The sequence below is a fragment of the Macrobrachium nipponense genome, chromosome 45 (genome assembly GCF_015104395.2).
Source record: "Macrobrachium nipponense isolate FS-2020 chromosome 45, ASM1510439v2, whole genome shotgun sequence".
NCBI classification, from domain to species: Eukaryota; Metazoa; Arthropoda; class Malacostraca; order Decapoda; family Palaemonidae; genus Macrobrachium; species Macrobrachium nipponense.
In genome coordinates this window covers 37,842,792-37,860,022 of record NC_061105.1, presented here as the reverse complement: position 1 = coordinate 37,860,022, position 17,231 = coordinate 37,842,792, and the positions used below count along the sequence as shown (strand labels likewise).

Below are 17,231 nucleotides of genomic sequence, written 5' to 3'. Positions count from 1 at the left end.
TGCTTTGCTCTACCATTTTACTCTTCCCTACAGGGTTCTTTCTGTCTTTTCTTTGCCTATGAGCTCAAGTTGCCTCACTCTCTGAGTGAAAGGATCAGTTTTTGTCATATCTTCCTCTCCATGGCTTTGGGGCACTACTTCCATTATTTTTTCCTTCAGGCTACCTGCTACCAATTTTTTTTCCAGGCATCGACTAAGTTCGGTTTGCCCATCCAACTGTCTTGACACAACTTCAAAAGGGTATTAAAATCTCACACTCTAATTTCCCCCTTTATTTCCAAACATACAGGTACTGCACTCCAAACTAAGAGGCTGCAGCACTTAAAACATGTTTGAAACAATTTTTTTTTTTTTAAGTCAAAAATTTCTGAAAATGGAATACCACTGAAAAATTCCAATGGAAGTGACATGATTAGAAATATCTACATTATGGCCATTACAAAAATATGTCAAGCTATTTTTAATGATCTGAGTCACTAATTTATTATAAATTATTTTCAAGTACTTTAAATGATACAAAAATACTCTTTGGAATGAGAATCTATAAGTTATCACACTCTAGTTAAAGATTCCAGTTCTGTTTCAAGACAATTTGTATACCACATATACTTATTACCTTAATGTTGATCTTTCACAACCTTAAGTCACTGTGGTGTGATCTTATAACTAAATTGGGTGGGCAGGAAGAACTTTTCCAGTGCACTGCCCAAAACCAATTCTGTAGCCTTTTCCTTGACAATACCCATTTATAATTACTTCGTCACCATCCTGGAGGAACTTGCGAGTAGCATTCTTCCCAATATCAACAGTCTTGCTCCCCCGCCAAGAAAGTTCAAGCATAGAGCCAAAAGATTCTTCAGTCTGTTGAAAGAAACAATTGATCAATTCCTCATGAAGAGCTAAAGAGGTAAAAGCAAGGTTATATCAAAAATTTATTATAATGTTACTTGAGTCATAAATAAAAACTGTTCAGCACAATTATACAAACATCACTAACCGGACCAGAAATGGTGCCAGATGCCATGAGATCCCCAGGACGAACATTGCAGCCAGTGATAGTGTGGTGCGCTAGTTGCTGTTTCATCGTCCAATACATGTACCTGAAGTTACTCTTACACACTACACCAGTATGATCACTGCCATCAGCTGAGGAGTAAATATCTTTTCAAAGCCAGGTAGAACAACTCAAACAAATCACATTGAAAATATGTTAAATGTACACTAAAATAAAATTAAAATTTCACCTTCATAGAGATGAAATCTGCAAAGCTACTGGCATGGAAGGCTTATGTGTTAAGTGACATAAGAATGTGCACATAAATGAGATAAAACTTTTACCAACTCAACTTCAAACAGTTGAAATTCCAACTTATTACCCATTATTCACCATACTCCATCTTACTCTGTTTTGTTTTAAGAACCAAGTCTATGCTTTCATGCCAATTTAAAGTGTTCACCTTCTAACCCTCTAAATTACAATCTTATTTTTATGCTTCTTTGGCAAATTTATCTACAATATGCAACATTTCTTCTTCAACTTAGTACTACATTTTGTATAATACATTGCTGATAAGCGCATAGTATAACTACCACTAGCAAATTCTTTCAATTATCAATAACCTATGATTCATTCTAATATATCACGGCAACCATCTTATTAGCTATAGACAACCAGCACTCTTGTCAGATACAAACTAATGTCCACTGCCTTTTTCTCAGTGGCAACGATTGGAAAAACTAAAACAAAGCTCCCTTGAAACCCCTCTGTTGACAATATATCATATGGTCAGTATACATAAGTTTAAATTTCTATATGCAACCCAGGGTCAAAATAAGGAACTAACCAAATAAACATTTTCCTAGAACCATGACCCTAACCTGATACAAACACTAGCCCGCTACTCCAGATCTTGCTGTTAAGACTGACCTAGCTGAACAAAGTAAACTTCTTAGGGAAAATTTTTATTAGTAATTAAGAACCTCAAGATTCCCTTAAGAGCATGCAAAATATGACAAGTCAACTTTATATATATACTTTATAAACATATTTTCCTAAAACTCATAAATTAGTAATTCATATTTCATAGTGAAGAATGATCAATAACCAATAAATTGTTTTACTGTATATAGTATTTTACTTTTTAAATATTATTGAATGATACAATGTGTTAAAAAATAAAAAATCATAAAATCTATAGTAAATTGGATACTTACCTGTTAAAGATGGCTTATATAATGCATATACAAGCTGACAGGTGAGTCAGCATCAAACAAAAGAATAACACTCCATGACCTGTTCTTCACCAGGTTTTCGAATGTTTTAGCTTCTCAGAATTCTCCACAACAGCCCACTAAGTTGTTGGGAAGCTGGGTGGGGTCTACTTTAATAGCAAGTAAGTATCCGAGTTATAAATTCTATTATGTAAATTTATAATATTTGGGGTGAATCTTGCCTATTCTTAACAATAGCAGATTCCCACATAGAGAAATGATAAATACTGCAACTAGACAAAATACACTTAGCCAAGTGAGAGAGCTTTTGTATAAAACCCAAACCATTCTTACCTGATCTGGAATCCTTCCTGGATATTAATATTGCCTGAAAGACTCATTGGTTGGAGGGAGGAATCTGAGTGAGTTTCTTAAACTCACTGGAGTTCTGCACACCTGGGCTACTCCTCTTGGTTGAAATAGTGAGGAGGAGTGCCCTGCCTCTCACAAATTTGATCAGAGCATAAGAACTGTGAGATCAACAGTCAGACTTCTGGGCCTTTTTGAATGAGTGAGGAATCATAATTCATAAGGAAAAAGGCTGGGAAGAATATTGAGACTCGGAGGGATTAAGGCAAAGATCCAAGAAGGGTTTGGCTTATTGCCAGTCTCCTTCCTCCCCTTGCTAGGTGAAGGAGAGGGATTGCTTCTATGATTCTAACAAGAAAAATAGAAAGGAAGCTCAATGTGTAGACTTACCGCATCAGACACCAGTCCAGTAAGTGTAGGTTCAAGTCCTATTCTCAGCCCGAAGGAAGAGAAGTAGAAGAACGAGGAAGGAGGAGAGGCCAGTCACACTTGAATCATAGGAAAAAGTACTGATTGATCTGGATTATCGATTACAAAGTCCAATGCACAGGGGATCATGGAGGACTTCAACCTGGCAACACATACCAAATAATTTGGAGTTCATTACGACATCGGAGAAGGAATCAAGACATCAATACCCGCCTTTTGAAGGGTGATAATAACCCTTAGGAGCCAGGGTAATATATCAATATGCAGCACCCCATGCCAGCAAAACTTTGAGTTCAGCAAATTTAAGAAAATACACATCAATGCAAAGAGGAAGATATGCAAATGCACATGAAGAAAGAAAAAAAATTCAAAAAAATTTTGTCTACCTTCCACAAGAAGTTGGAAATGACTATTTACATCACCTTGTGGGGCCTCTTTTACAAGACAATCATAAATTTTACCAAGTTATATATGTCTTTTCTAATAAATAACTTTTATTTTGTAAAATTATAATTACAGCTCATGCAATATCAAAACAGATAAGAAATAAAATCAGTAACAAAATCTTAGCATATTTGTTGAAAAATATTTATGTAAATTTACCAAGGATAAAGATTAAGTAACTTTTTTTATTTGTACATGTTTTTCCTAATATTTCTTTGCATTTTTCTTAGCAAAATTAAATTTACAACCGACATACTATCATAAAAGACAAGAACAAAAACTAACAGCAATCCTGTCGCGAAATGAGACGGATCCCTCTTTTTGAGACAAACCTGCCGCAAACGTCAGGTTAACTTGAGTTAAGAAGAGAATCGATGATGGGTGCGAGCATCTACGAGATTTAAATCATGATTATGTAAATATGTAGCTAACTCTTATGAAAATGTGTGGGGGAGAAGAGCAAAATATTCTGCTATGAAGTTTATATGTTTTATCAAATTCTGAAAGAAAATTAACCATGTATGTGAGATGAAAACAAAGGAAGCACGCATAGCGAAAACCATCATATATGGGGAAATCCTTCAAGTTTGCTTAAGTTGCATCACACCATGTAAAACTAAGAGTTCATCATTCACCTTAACATAAATGAACGTATCTTGTAGCCAATGCATAAAGATAAAACGCAATAGAGTAGTGTCAAGCGTCATGTATTGGTACACCAAGACGTCACGAAAGTTGTGCTCGAATGCAATGACATAGAAAACATTCATTTGCTTCCCAGGTACCAAAGATATAGGGTAAGGCAGCTCGCTTTTCTCCTCTCCAACACAGCCAGGGTCGTTACTTTGATTTAGTTTCTATGATATAATGTAAGTTCACCGCTGGGTATCCCACACATCCTTTGATATGACCAATCATTAAGCAAATAAGCTGATTATGTGGATTTTGTTAAATTATAGAACTTCGATTGTTTGTATTTTTTTTTTAGTAAATGTTTTCAGTGAACCTTTTTGCGTGGAATTAATATGTATATATACTGTGGGGCAAAGTGTTGAGTGTTATTAGTTTATTTTTAAAAATAAATTTGTAAAATTTGCAAACCTTACTTCCTCAATCCCTCCACTGAGTTGTAGTCTATCCTTCAGACCTTGTTATTGCCCAGACCACTGGGCTAGATCCTAAATAATTAGCGACAAACCCCTTGGTATATTAACCCTTAAACGCCTAAGGAGTATAATAAAAATAGTCTCCCGTATGCCTAGGGGGTCTCGGAGTGAGCGCCAAGATTAAGAGTTAATTTTTGGCTCCTTTTTTTGTCATTGCCTGAAGTTTAGTATGCAACCATCAGAAATGAAAAAAATATCATTATCATATAAAAATAATCCGATATATGATAGCCCAAAAACAAAATTTCATATATAATTGTATTCAAATCGCGCTGTGAGCAAAACGGTTAAAGCTAACGAGTTAATTTTTTTTCGTTGTATTGTACACTAAATTGCGATCATTTTGGTATACAGGCGGTCCCCAGGTTACAACGGGGGTTCCGTTCTTGAGATGCGTCGTAAGCCGAAAATCGTCGTAAGCCGGAACATCGTCAAAAATCCTAAGAAAATCTTACTTTTAATGCTTTGGGTGCATTAAAAACTATGTAAACTGCATTTTTATGGCATTTTTCATTAAAAAGTCCTTGAAATATTGATTATTTTGCATTTTTGGTGTCATATTTCATCTCCCAGATGAGCGTTGTAGGCATCGTAACCCTGAAACATATGTCGTAACCCTGGAAATAAAGTCTAATGACAAGCGTCATAACCTCGGAAAGTCATAAGCCGACACCATCGTAACCCAGGGACTGCCTGTATAACACATTGTAAAACGATCAAAGCAACACAGAGAAAATATTATCACAAAATGATGCATGAATTTGTAACGCGCTGATGTAAAAAAAATGTTTTTTTCAAAAATTCACCATAAATCTAAATATTGTTTTAGAGACTTCTAATTTGTTTTGAAATGAAGACAAATGATTGAATATTACTATACTGTAAGAGTTTTAGCTTACAATTGCAGTTTTCGACCATTTCAGACGAGTTAAAAGTTGACCGAATGTCAAATTTTTTTATATATTTTTTTTACATGCAAATATTTCAAAAATGAGAAAAACTACAACCTTCAATTATTTTTAGTTGTATTTTACATGAAATTGCGCACATTTTCATATATAAAACTCTATGAAACGCCTAATATGAAACGGAGCAAATATTCAGAGAATGCGACGTATACATTTCGGAGATTTGCGGCGGAGAATCCACGCGCGGAGGTAAGGAAATTTTTTTTTTTTTTAAATTTTTTTTTTTTTAATTCACCATAAATCTAAATATTGTACTAGAGACTTCAAATGTGTTTAAAAATGAAGATAAATGACTGAATATTACTAGAATATAAGAGTTTTAGCTTACAATTGCGTTTTTCAACCATTTCGGTAGAGTCAAAGTTGACCGAAGGTTGAAATTTTGGCACTTATCGTTATTTATATGAAAATATTTCAAAACTGATAAAAGCTACAATCATGAGTATTTGTTTGTTGTATTCTACATGAAAATGCGCACATTTTCATATATAATACTCCATGTAACGGCTAATTTAAAATGGTGCAAAAATTATGTCAAAGTGACGAAATAATTTCCGAGATGTGTCACTGATACTTTCTAGTGCGATAAGAAAGAAATTCAAGCTTGGGCGCTTGTGTAACGATAGTTAACAAAACAACACCTTGATCCGTGAACTCCCAGCATCCCCCAAGGCGCGTGATTCAAAAGTTTTCGGCTGGTAGGCCTATAAGTATTTTTCCGCGAATTTTTTAAAAAACTTTTCTATGTCAACGTAAATTACGTCCGGTCAGCACCCAAAAGACAATTTATCTCGACGTAAAATACGTCCAATAGGCGTTTAAGGGTTAATGAACAGATTTACAAAAAGAAGTCATGTGAGAAAGAGACGCAGTACATTATCCATTTAAGTCAGAAGCAGAACTGAATTCCAGAGATGCCAGACTCATGATATTAGCCAGCTTAAAAGTTGCCCTTAGTGAATTTATGGGCTATAAAAGTACAGGTACTCCTCCATTCCAGCGACCATCTCATTATGCCTTATTCTCTTTATTTCGACTAATGGCATTAATTTTCAGTCACATATTATACACAGAACTAGTTTCTGACAAAACCTACTATTTGGCAAAGTTCTGACAATGCTTTTTATCACTTTATTACTCATATATTTTAACTTCATCATTTCATAACTTCATAATGTATGACCTTCTTTAAAATAGTGTACTTTAACACATTTAGCCTACAATCCCGAGTTAGCCTACTAGTAAGTCAATACAGTGCTAAACTCTTCTCAGAATCTGCATATTATTTAGCAGTGACTTTCACATTCTAAAATTGATATTTCATAAGTATCGCTATTAGATTCTTCCTAATTTATTTATATTGTTGAGGGTAGTGACAGGAAAAAAATAATGAAAGAATTTTGGCGATCACGGGCCATTTGAACAGCACCGTCAAAACGTAAACAAAGCACAACACCATTTATTGAGGAAAGTGAACACTAAACTATTTGCAATGGGATAAGCATTTTCTAGCATTGATAAAGACTTACTCTTGCACGTCTTACCTCTAGCAGCATCTGATCTCATGGGCGACATATTGAATACGTATATAAATATAGTTGTATAAAAAAATTACCAAACTGTATTACATGCAAGTTTTTCAAGCATGCTAAGAGTAAGGAATTCATGCATGCCAAATGTCTCATTGTCTTGATTAAAAGATATGACTTGGTAGACTTCTCAAGTGAAATATTGAAAAAAATATATTTATTTTCAAGTTAATAAATAAAACATATTTGACATCACACATTTTCTTTTCATTACTAAGAATTCACACATTTTCTTTTCATTATACTAAGAATTATTCTAACTAAAACAGGAGATATAGTATAATTTTTGCTGTCTTGAAGTTGTAAACAAACGTGGTGCCACCCATTCCACGCACAACGAACTAATGGAGGCTGAATCAAGCCAACCCGGGCAGTTCCCAGACCATAGAATGCCAACTTTAAGAGATTCTACTGTATAGCTTTTCTTTACAAAGTACATTAAAGCCTTATTTATTGTTTTTAAGGTTTTCAAAACCTAAGCTAGGCTAGATCGTTGGCACTGAATAGCCTATCTCTTGGTCACCATTGGCAATGTTTTTATTTTCATTTTATGGTTTTTTTTTCTCTTCATGCTGTCGTCGTAACTCCGAGGTGTCATAAAATGAGTACATTGTTAAATGAGGAATACCTGTATTGGCACCACTTTCCCACCAATTCTTTAGAAATAGGAGGCGCTTAATACTCTTTATCTACAGGATCAATCCGTCCACCACCACAAAGCTATTATTACTACAGTTTGGTCCTGAATTATGCGTGTTCGAATTGTGCAAATCCCCTTTTATGCAGTCACTAGTTCTCAAAAAATTGATTTTCTGTATCTGCGAAGCCGTTCAAATTCTGAGAGTCACATGCCGCAAGACGTATAAAATCTGTTGTCTTTTCAAGTATTTTAGATGTGGGGGGGGTTTGCTGGTATTTGAGAGAAGGGTGGGGGGAATGCTTGGAAGAAAAAAACTATTATTCCTCCAAGGGGGAATGCGAGACAGATTTCCTGCTCAGCCATTAAACAGAGGGCTCTGCCTCATGCATTTGTGACGTCATAGTACAGGGTGTATGAATGATCATCGCCATATGTATTATTCAGATCTGCGAAGTGTATTCTGATCATCTGCATCATGCTGATTTGATCATTAATTTTTTTCCATTGTTGAAATAGGTTTTGATGAAAATGACTAGTAAAAGTAATTAACTGAGAAGCAGATGTGTTAGAGAGAGAGAGAGAGAGAGAGAGAGAGAGAGAGAGAGAGAGAGAGAGAGAGAGAGAATTGTTCCATCTAAACTTTAAGAAACTGTCATTTCATGTTGAATTTGGAATTTTTATCATTTCTTTTTAAGAAATTGTAATTTTATATCAAATTTTGAATTCTTGAAGAGGAGAGAGAGAGAGAAGAGAGAGGAGAAGGAGGTTGAGAGAGAGCGAGAGAGACGAGGAGATGGACGAGAGAGAGAGAGAGAGAGAGAGAGAGAGAGAGAGAGAGAGAGAATCATTCTATCTAAACTTTTCAATTACAAATTTTGAATTTTCATCAGTTCTTTTTTTATTGTAGAATAAATTTATATGAAGGTGATTGCATAGTGAACATGCTGGATAAATAAACAGACAGGCACTCGTACCAGGTTTGGTAGGCCTAACGGGAGCGAAGACACACATGATCCGCTAGTCCCCGAAACCTCAAATGGTTCACAAAGCCTTCCTTCGGCAGAAGAACTCTTCACAGAGGATGAAAGAGAAGAGTTTGAAGGCTTTTTTGGCAGAGAATAGGTAGAGGAAATTCCATCCAAAAGGTTATTTTTTTTAAAGGAAATGATTGTATCATACAGTACACTTGCACCCAATGGTGGCAATGTTTACGTGTGGGAGTTTTCACCATCCTGTGTGCAATTTAAAACTTTTTCAAGTTATTAAAACCTTTATAATGTTTTATTTATCCAGAAGAACAATTTCATATTAGAAAAAATTACAGATAGTACATAGAAAGTATTGAAAATTGGTAGTATAAAAAAGTTTGACTGGGTAAGTTGGTTTGCCTTGGCCCTAATGGAATTATTCCCATAAGGTATGAGTTTCGAAATCTGCGAACTTCCAGTTCTGTGAGCCATGGATCGACCAAATTCTCACAACATTGGGGACTATACTGTATTTCCGAGGAGTAATCTGTCCATTATGGGTTAAACAAGATCCATGCAAATCATCTATCCTCTTCACCAACGCCGAAGAGATACCAGCTGCGGTCTTGAGAAACAAATTTCTGCCTGATGATTCTTGCAGAAAGGGCGCGTGCACCCTAAACGAGAGTCAAATGCCGTTTAGAGACCTGAGGTCCCTGTGATGGCAAAACAGAGAGAACTTTCTCATCAGTGGTTAACCTTAATTGAGGGTAAACAATACCACTTCATGTGAAAGACTAGGGTGTATGTGGACCTACATCTTTCATAATTGAATCAGAGAAAAGTAACTCGCGTGATTCTGACCAGAGAAAAAGTCCCTCCTGTCAATGTCACCAACCATATCAGACTGCTCAAATCCCTGGAATGTTACAGAGGACTGAAAGAGTTACCCAACTATTTCCGTTGCTGCTCAGTGAGAAAGCCTATGCTTGCAAGGAAAGCTGAATAGTCTTTTAGCAGTAAAGACATGAGGACTGTACTGCATGAGGAACTGCTTGTGTCACTGGCACTGAAGGTTGGGTCAGGGAGGCAGTCCTCTCATTACCTTGGAAGTAAAGTTAGCAGGTCAAGGGAAGTCTTCCGTCATTTATTTTTAATTCGGGGTGAACAATGTCTGTTGAACACCTTACAAATGAGAAAAAATATAGAGAAAAGACTAAAACTGTCTGGTTTGTAAGAAAAAGTCATTCTGTGTAATCACAGTGGCCCATGGGTTAGGTGCCATGGAGCAGAAGACCTACAGACTTCTGTTGTGCCTGGTGGTAAACAGAAAGAAGGTAAGGAGTCCACTGAGACATATCTCTGTCCAACAATTCTTGCAAGTTGCAAGGGTCTGTGCTGAGCATGAGACAGGAACCCTAAACGAGTGTCAAATGTTGCCCAGAGACCTTAGGTCTCTTATAATGGCAAGACAGAGAGGTTCCTCATTATTAGTTAACCCTTGACTGAGGAGAAACGATACTAAAACGAATAACTCTTTCTGAGAAAGCAGTACCCTGCCCCTCACTCGACTCCAGAGGGTACGTTGCCTGCTAGTACATTTCATCCTGAAATGTGTTTAGTTGATAGAGCTATCAAGTGCACTACTGTTACTCTTGAGTACCTGCACGTTAACTGCAACAGGAGGGAAATTAAACTCTTATTTTGTGATAAATGCCACTACTGTGGTGTTGCTTAACAACACCACTGGGTACCTCAAAATCAAATCCCGAAACTCTTGGGAGGCCTGAAAGGCTACCTTGAGTTTCAGGATATTGATGAGGAGGTACTTAGTGTCTCTGTCACACACCTGCAGACAACGGTTCTACAGGTATGTGCCTATTCCTCTGTCAGTGCATCTGATAACAGATGCATATTGTGAGGAGACTATACAAGTATATTCAAAGGCTCCTGTTGATCAAGCACCAGACTAATTCCTTCCTCATCATTCAAGAGGGTAAAAGGATTAAGGAAGGCTTCTATGGTGACAACAGAACATGGAAGGTGACTAGCTCTTAGCCAAATTGGCTGCTCCCGCAACAAGAACACAGAGATGGAAGTTCTATGGAAGACAGCTGAGACCAGGAAGAAAGCAGGTACATCTCCATAAGGATACCTACTACTGGGTCTTAGTTATGTTATCAAGTCCAGTACCAGCAGTCAGAGAATGCCCGTATGAGCATTCTTTCTACATCCTTCTGCCTTCTTCCTTATTGGAAAGATAGTTGAAAGAGATACACTTATGTGCACTCTCAGAAGAGAAAAAAGAAGGCTGGCTATTTCATGATCATCCTTTGCAGCCTGAGACTTTTATGCTTTGCCCGGAGGACAAGGCAGATGGGTTGGCATATTCCTTGACTGCCGCATTATCCTTCACTCTCTGAGAGACAGGCAGAACCAAATAAAAGTTCGTTCCTAAGGGTCGAGATGACTTCAGGACCTACAAAACTAGAGTTCTGAATTAGGACAATGACCCTATTCTTAGCACCAGAATTGCACACAGGTTGCTGACTGGTGCTGAGTAAGGAAAAAATCTCATAGGGGACTAACTGGAGGGAAACCAAGGCAGCGTCTTCCAGGCTTGCTGTCTCTTGTTGCAAGAGGGAATGCCCATCATGTCAACAAGAAACAGAGTGAGGCTTAAGATTGGTAAAGAATTGCACCTGTCACAGCTGCAGAGGGAAGAGAGCTTGATAGGGTGTCTCATAACTGAATGAACTCCTTGTCAGGAGAAAAGGTATTCATCTAATTGAAATCACCTTCAAAAGCAAGGAATGCAGTGCCCCTATTACAATACTTGTTTCCTCTGGAAGAGCAAGGGCCTCAAGCAGTGAAGATTATTCACAGGGGAAGCTGCAGACCTATTCCAGAAATCAATGTGCCGACGAATCGGTTGAAAGATCTCTGCTGAATGAAAACTGAAGGTATTCTTATCTCAAAGAAAAACCCTTCAGTTTTTCAAAAGGACCCAATGAAACTTTCCTTGGCTACTAAAGTGTATGATGAGATGATCCGAGGATCAATCTTGAGATACTAACCCTGAAAAAGGGACAAACTCATTTGAATTCTCTGTGTATGCTTTGCATCTCTAGGAATAACCGAGAGGGTCAAAAGAACAGGTGAGGAATGACACTCCTGCCTGTCCTGCTAGAAGACTGCAGATGACTGCCATGGTAAAGCACTAACCTGAGGAGAGCAGAAAGTTCTCCCAGACAGAGACAAGCGCTCAATTCAACTAAACCAAGTGAGCCGAGCAGGTCACATAACACAACTGCGAATGATACTTATCTGCTAAGAACTACCGCTTACCCCCAAAATCCAATAGTCTCCTTCGAGGCTGAAGCCCTTGGAGAAGAAAGTTCAAAGAGGGATTTTGTGTCTGCTATCCTATGTGCTGGGACCTTAAGGTCCAAGACAGAAGTATAGAACATGACTAAGCACTTAAAAAATGCTGGCAGGCAGTGTCGAAACACCCATGTGTCTCGGCACTTCTCTGTTCGTAAACCGAACTGGAGAGCGAACCCCCCGTACTGGTTGAGAACCGCCCAAGATTCTGTAAAATCCCAGGCAGTCGATATAACACCAGCCAAATACTCACGATTCTAAAAAATCTGAGCTCTTGAAGTTTCAACAAATTCGAGTGCTAGGCAAGACTCCTGAATCTCGTAAAAACAATCATTGAGAGCGTTTGCCTATCGACTTTCGAGCACTTGCGATGCCAAAGAATCCAAACGCTTGGAGAGCACCAGAAATTCTAAGGAGGTCAAGCACTCAGCAAGGCTCCTGAATTTCGTAAGAACAATCATTGGGAGTGTCTTCTCTCACCTTCTGAGTGCTTGCAATTCCAAGGAATCTGAGCACTTGGCAAGTGCCAGAAATTCTAAGGAATTCAAGCGCTCAACAAGACTCCTGAATCTTGTAAGTACAATCATCAGGAATGTCTTTTCTTGAATTCTGAGCTTTTGCAATTCCAAGGAATCTGAGTGCTCAGCGAACGCCAGAATTTCTAATGTATTCATAAGCATTTGGCAAGACTCCCGAATATTCTAAGTAACACTCATAGGGAGGGACCTCTCTCACATTCGGACTGCTCATGATTCCAAAGAATCTGAGCACTCGGCGAGCACTCAAATTTTAAGGAATTCAGCGCTTGGCGAGACTCCTAAATTTTGTAAGAACGATCACTGGGAGCAGTCCTCTTTTGACTTCCGAAGAAATCGAGGAGGAACAGGCACAGAACCAGTCTTAGATGCAGACTTTGGATTTCCTGACAATGAAGTCAACAAAGTAGCTTTTCTTTCCACATAAGTCGACAAACTTTTATTTTTGTATAATAACCACAGCAATAAATATAAATGTTGTTTTACTTATCTGAGATTCTTTCATTAACCAAACACAAACTTCTTTTAGTTTTCTTCTGAAGATTGAAAAAGAAACCCACAAAATCACTGTGTATAACGTGTTTACTTATAAGTATTTACATTTTATATTTTACTCAACATGAATGTACTTGAGTGTTGAGTAAAATAAAATGTAAATAGTACTTATAAGTAAACACGTTATACACAATGATTTTGTGAGTTTCTTTTTCCATCTTTGATTACTGTTGTTTTTAATTTATGGCTATTCTAGGCTTTTAATAAGTGCAACCTTTATTTCTCATATGTAAACAAAGTAGCTGACATTTGTATTTCATCAGCAGATAACACTTCATTTATGATTCACGATTCTATTGATAAAATGATGCTGTATATTGAAAAACTTAGTCATGCAACACATTAAACGAAAAAATAAACATTTGTGAATTAAATATAAAGTAGAAAATTAATCAAAGCCTGCTCTCATCGAAATAGCAAACATTTTATGGAATTCTTATATTTCATTATAGCTGTCGGTAAAGATATATTTAAGTAAAGACAGATTTAAGTAAAGATAGATTTTAGAATAGAAATGAATGATTATTATACTATTATGCTATTCACTTTTTGGAGTCTTATCACTTCCGTCGGATCGGCACGGTAACCCTACAACATGTGTCATAAACCTGGGAATAATTTCTGATGAATAAAATTGAAAAGCGTCACAAACTCAGAACTTCGTAAGCCAAAACTGTCGTAACCCGCAGACTGCCCATATTCTAGATCAAACTAGTCGACCCATATGGCTGGCACAAGTTTATCTAACTCAAAATTCAGCATGCTGCTAACACAGTAACTACTGCTACAGAACTTGACATTCTTGGCCTAGCTTCCAGGCAACCAAGCAAAACTATGAGTGTACAAAGAAGCACCAATATACAATGGCAGCAAGGGGAATTCTGATGAGCTAAAACATTCAAAACACACTTGGCATAGAACAGGTGAATTACACAGTTATCCTGGTCAGTCAAGCGATCTTCTTTTGTTGGAACGCTGACTCACCTATTGCCACCAAGATATAAGCAATCTTTAACAGTTGGTAAGACTCATCTCAAATATACATATCTCAAATTAAAAGATATTAACCCTTTAACGCCGATTGGACGTATTAAACGTCGACGAAAATTGTCTGTCGTATGCCGATTGGAAGTATGGTACGTTGACGAAAAAAAGTTTTTCTTAAAAATTCGCGGAAAAATAGTTATAGGCCTATTAGGCGAAAACTTTCAATCACGCGCCTTGGGGGATGCTGGGAGCTCACGGATCAAGGCGTTGTTTTGTTTACAATCGTTACCCAAGCATGCAAGCGCAAATTTCTTTCTTCTCGCACTAAAAAGTATCAGCGACACATCTCAGAAATTATTTCATCACTTTGGCATAATTTTTGCACCCTTTTATATTAGCAGTTACATGGAGTATTATATATGAAAATGTGCACAATTTTATGTAGAATACAACAAAAAACAACTCATGGTTGTAGCTTTTATCAGTTTTGAAATATTTTCATATAAATAACGATAAGTGCCAAAATTTCAACCTTCGGTCAACTTTGACTCAACCGAAATGGTAAAAAAACGCAATTGTAAGCTCAAATTCCTATATTATAGTAATATTCAATCATTTACCTCCATTTTGCAACAAATTGGAAGTCTCTAGCACAATATTTTGATTTATGGTGAATTTATGAAAAAAACTTTTTCCTTACGTCTGCGCGGTAACTTCCGAAAAAATCATAAATTTTTCGTCCGATTGTCGTAATGTTTGCACCATTTTAAATTAGCCGTTACATAAAGTTTTATATATGGAAATATGCGCAATTTCATGTAAAACACAACAAAAAACAACCCATGGTTGTAGCATTTATCAGTTCTGAAATATTTTCATATAAATAACGGTAAGTGCCAAAATATCAACCTTCGGTCAACTTGAACTCGACCGAAATGGTAAAAAAACCCAATTGTAAGCTAAAACTCTTACATTCTAGAAATATTCAATCATTTACCTTTATTTTGCAACAGATTGACAGTCTCTAGCACAATATTTCGGTTTATGGTGAATTTATGAAAAATAAAAATACTTTTTCATTACGTCTGCGCGGTAACTCTTCCGAAAAAAATCAGCAATTTTTTCATCCGATTGTCGTAACGTTTGCACCATTTTAAATTAGCCGTTACATGGAGAATTATATATGAAAATGTGCACAATTTCATGTAGAATACAACAAAAAACAACTCATGGTTGTAGCTTTTATCAGTTTTGAAATATTTTCATATAAATAACGATAAGTGCCAAAATTTCAACCTTCGGTCAACTTTGACTCGACCGAAATGGTAAAAAAACGCAATTGTAAGCTAAAACTATTACATTCTAGTAATATTCAATTATTTACCTTTATTTTGCAACAAATTGGAAGCCTCTAGCACAATATTTTGATTTATGGTGAATTTACGAAATAAACTTTTTCCTTACGTCCGCGCGGTAACTTTTCCGAAAAAATCATAAATTTTTTTGTCCAATTGTCGTAATGTTTGTACCGTTTTAAATTATCCCTTACATAAAGTTTTATATATGAAAATGTGCACAATTTCATGTAAAATGCAACATTAACAACCCATGGTTGTAGCTTTTATCAGTTTTGAAATATTTTCATATAAATAACGATAAATAGAAAAAATTTGTCCTTCGGTCAACTTTAACTTGACCAAAATGGTCGAAAACTGCAATTGTAAGCTACAACACTTACAGTCTATTAATATTCAATCAATTACCTTCATTTTGCAACAAACGGGAAGTCTCTAGCACAATATTTCGATTTATGGTGAATTTTTTAAAACACTTTTTTTATGTCTGCGCATTACGAATTCATGCATCATTTTGTGACAATATTTTCTCTGTGTTGCCTTGATCGTTTTACAATGTGTTATGTGCCAAAATGATCGCAATTTAGTGTACAATACAATGAAAAAAATTAACTCGTTAGCTTTAACTGTTTTGCTCACAGCATGATTTGTATACAATTATATATGAAAATTTTTTTCGTGCTGTCATACATCCCAACATTTATATATGATAATGGTATTTTTTCATTTCTGATGGTTGCATACTAAACTTCAGGCAATGACAAAAAAAGGAGCCAAAAATGAACTCTTAATGTTGAAAACTAAGCATGCTGTGATTTAAAAAAAAAAACATTTTTTCCGCTTCAGCGCTCACTCGCGAACGCCACCGGCATACGGGAGACAATTTTTAAAATACCGCTTCGGCGTTTAAGGGTTAAATGAAAATAGGCTACACACTATCTGACCACTGAACTTTAGTTCAAACCTCACAAAATAGTACTAAAGACAAAACTATTGTATTCCATTGTTACATTAAAATAACTCCACATAAGCAAGATGTTATCACAGAGAGAAAGCCTTTGTAAAAGAAAAAAACATAGCCGCATACATCTGAAAACTTACGCTTAATTCCAACTTCCAAGTTGATGTCATATGTGTACTTGTCACTGTGTTGCAGGTATGGGAATGGTTTGGGATCCTGCACATAGTTATCAACCACAAATGGAGCTAGTGCCTCCATTGTGACAACCCAAGGAGAGATCGTGGTACCCAAGTTCTTTGCAAGGAAAGGTCCAAGAGGCACATATTCCCACTTCTGAATATCCCGAGCTGAGGAAAATACAAGAAATGCAAGTTGAACAACAAAGGGCAAATCAAAACACTGCTATTTTCAATTCCTAAAATTATTTTATAATAAAATTAAGTTTCACATATACTTACCAGGTAATTACATAGTTAAAGGATCTACCCTGTGCAGATACTTTTTTAAATTTCACTGTAGAACTACTTCATTTTTTTACCTAGGTGACAGACCCTGCCCACTATGGGCATCGCCGGAACAACATGGCAGCCATCAAACAATTCATTTATGCCCTCATGTCTATGAGGGGGGAGGGAGTGGGGCTGTAATTTAGTAATTACATACTTAATA

At 36.5% G+C, this 17,231-nt stretch overlaps 1 protein-coding gene across 1 annotated transcript in view; it reads right to left on the bottom strand.

Moving 5' to 3' along the window:
* Positions 1-516: 516 nt before the first annotated feature.
* LOC135214488 (fumarylacetoacetase-like) overlaps positions 517-17,231 on the bottom strand; it is an 85,507-nt gene continuing 68,792 nt past the window's right edge. Inside the window, exons 6-8 of the mRNA XM_064248851.1 lie at positions 16,703-16,909; positions 998-1,146; positions 517-861 (exon numbers count right to left, since the gene is read on the bottom strand). Of these exons, the coding sequence (XP_064104921.1) occupies positions 667-861; positions 998-1,146; positions 16,703-16,909 (551 nt within the window). The 3' untranslated portion in view covers positions 517-666. The remainder of the gene's footprint in view (positions 862-997; positions 1,147-16,702; positions 16,910-17,231) is intronic.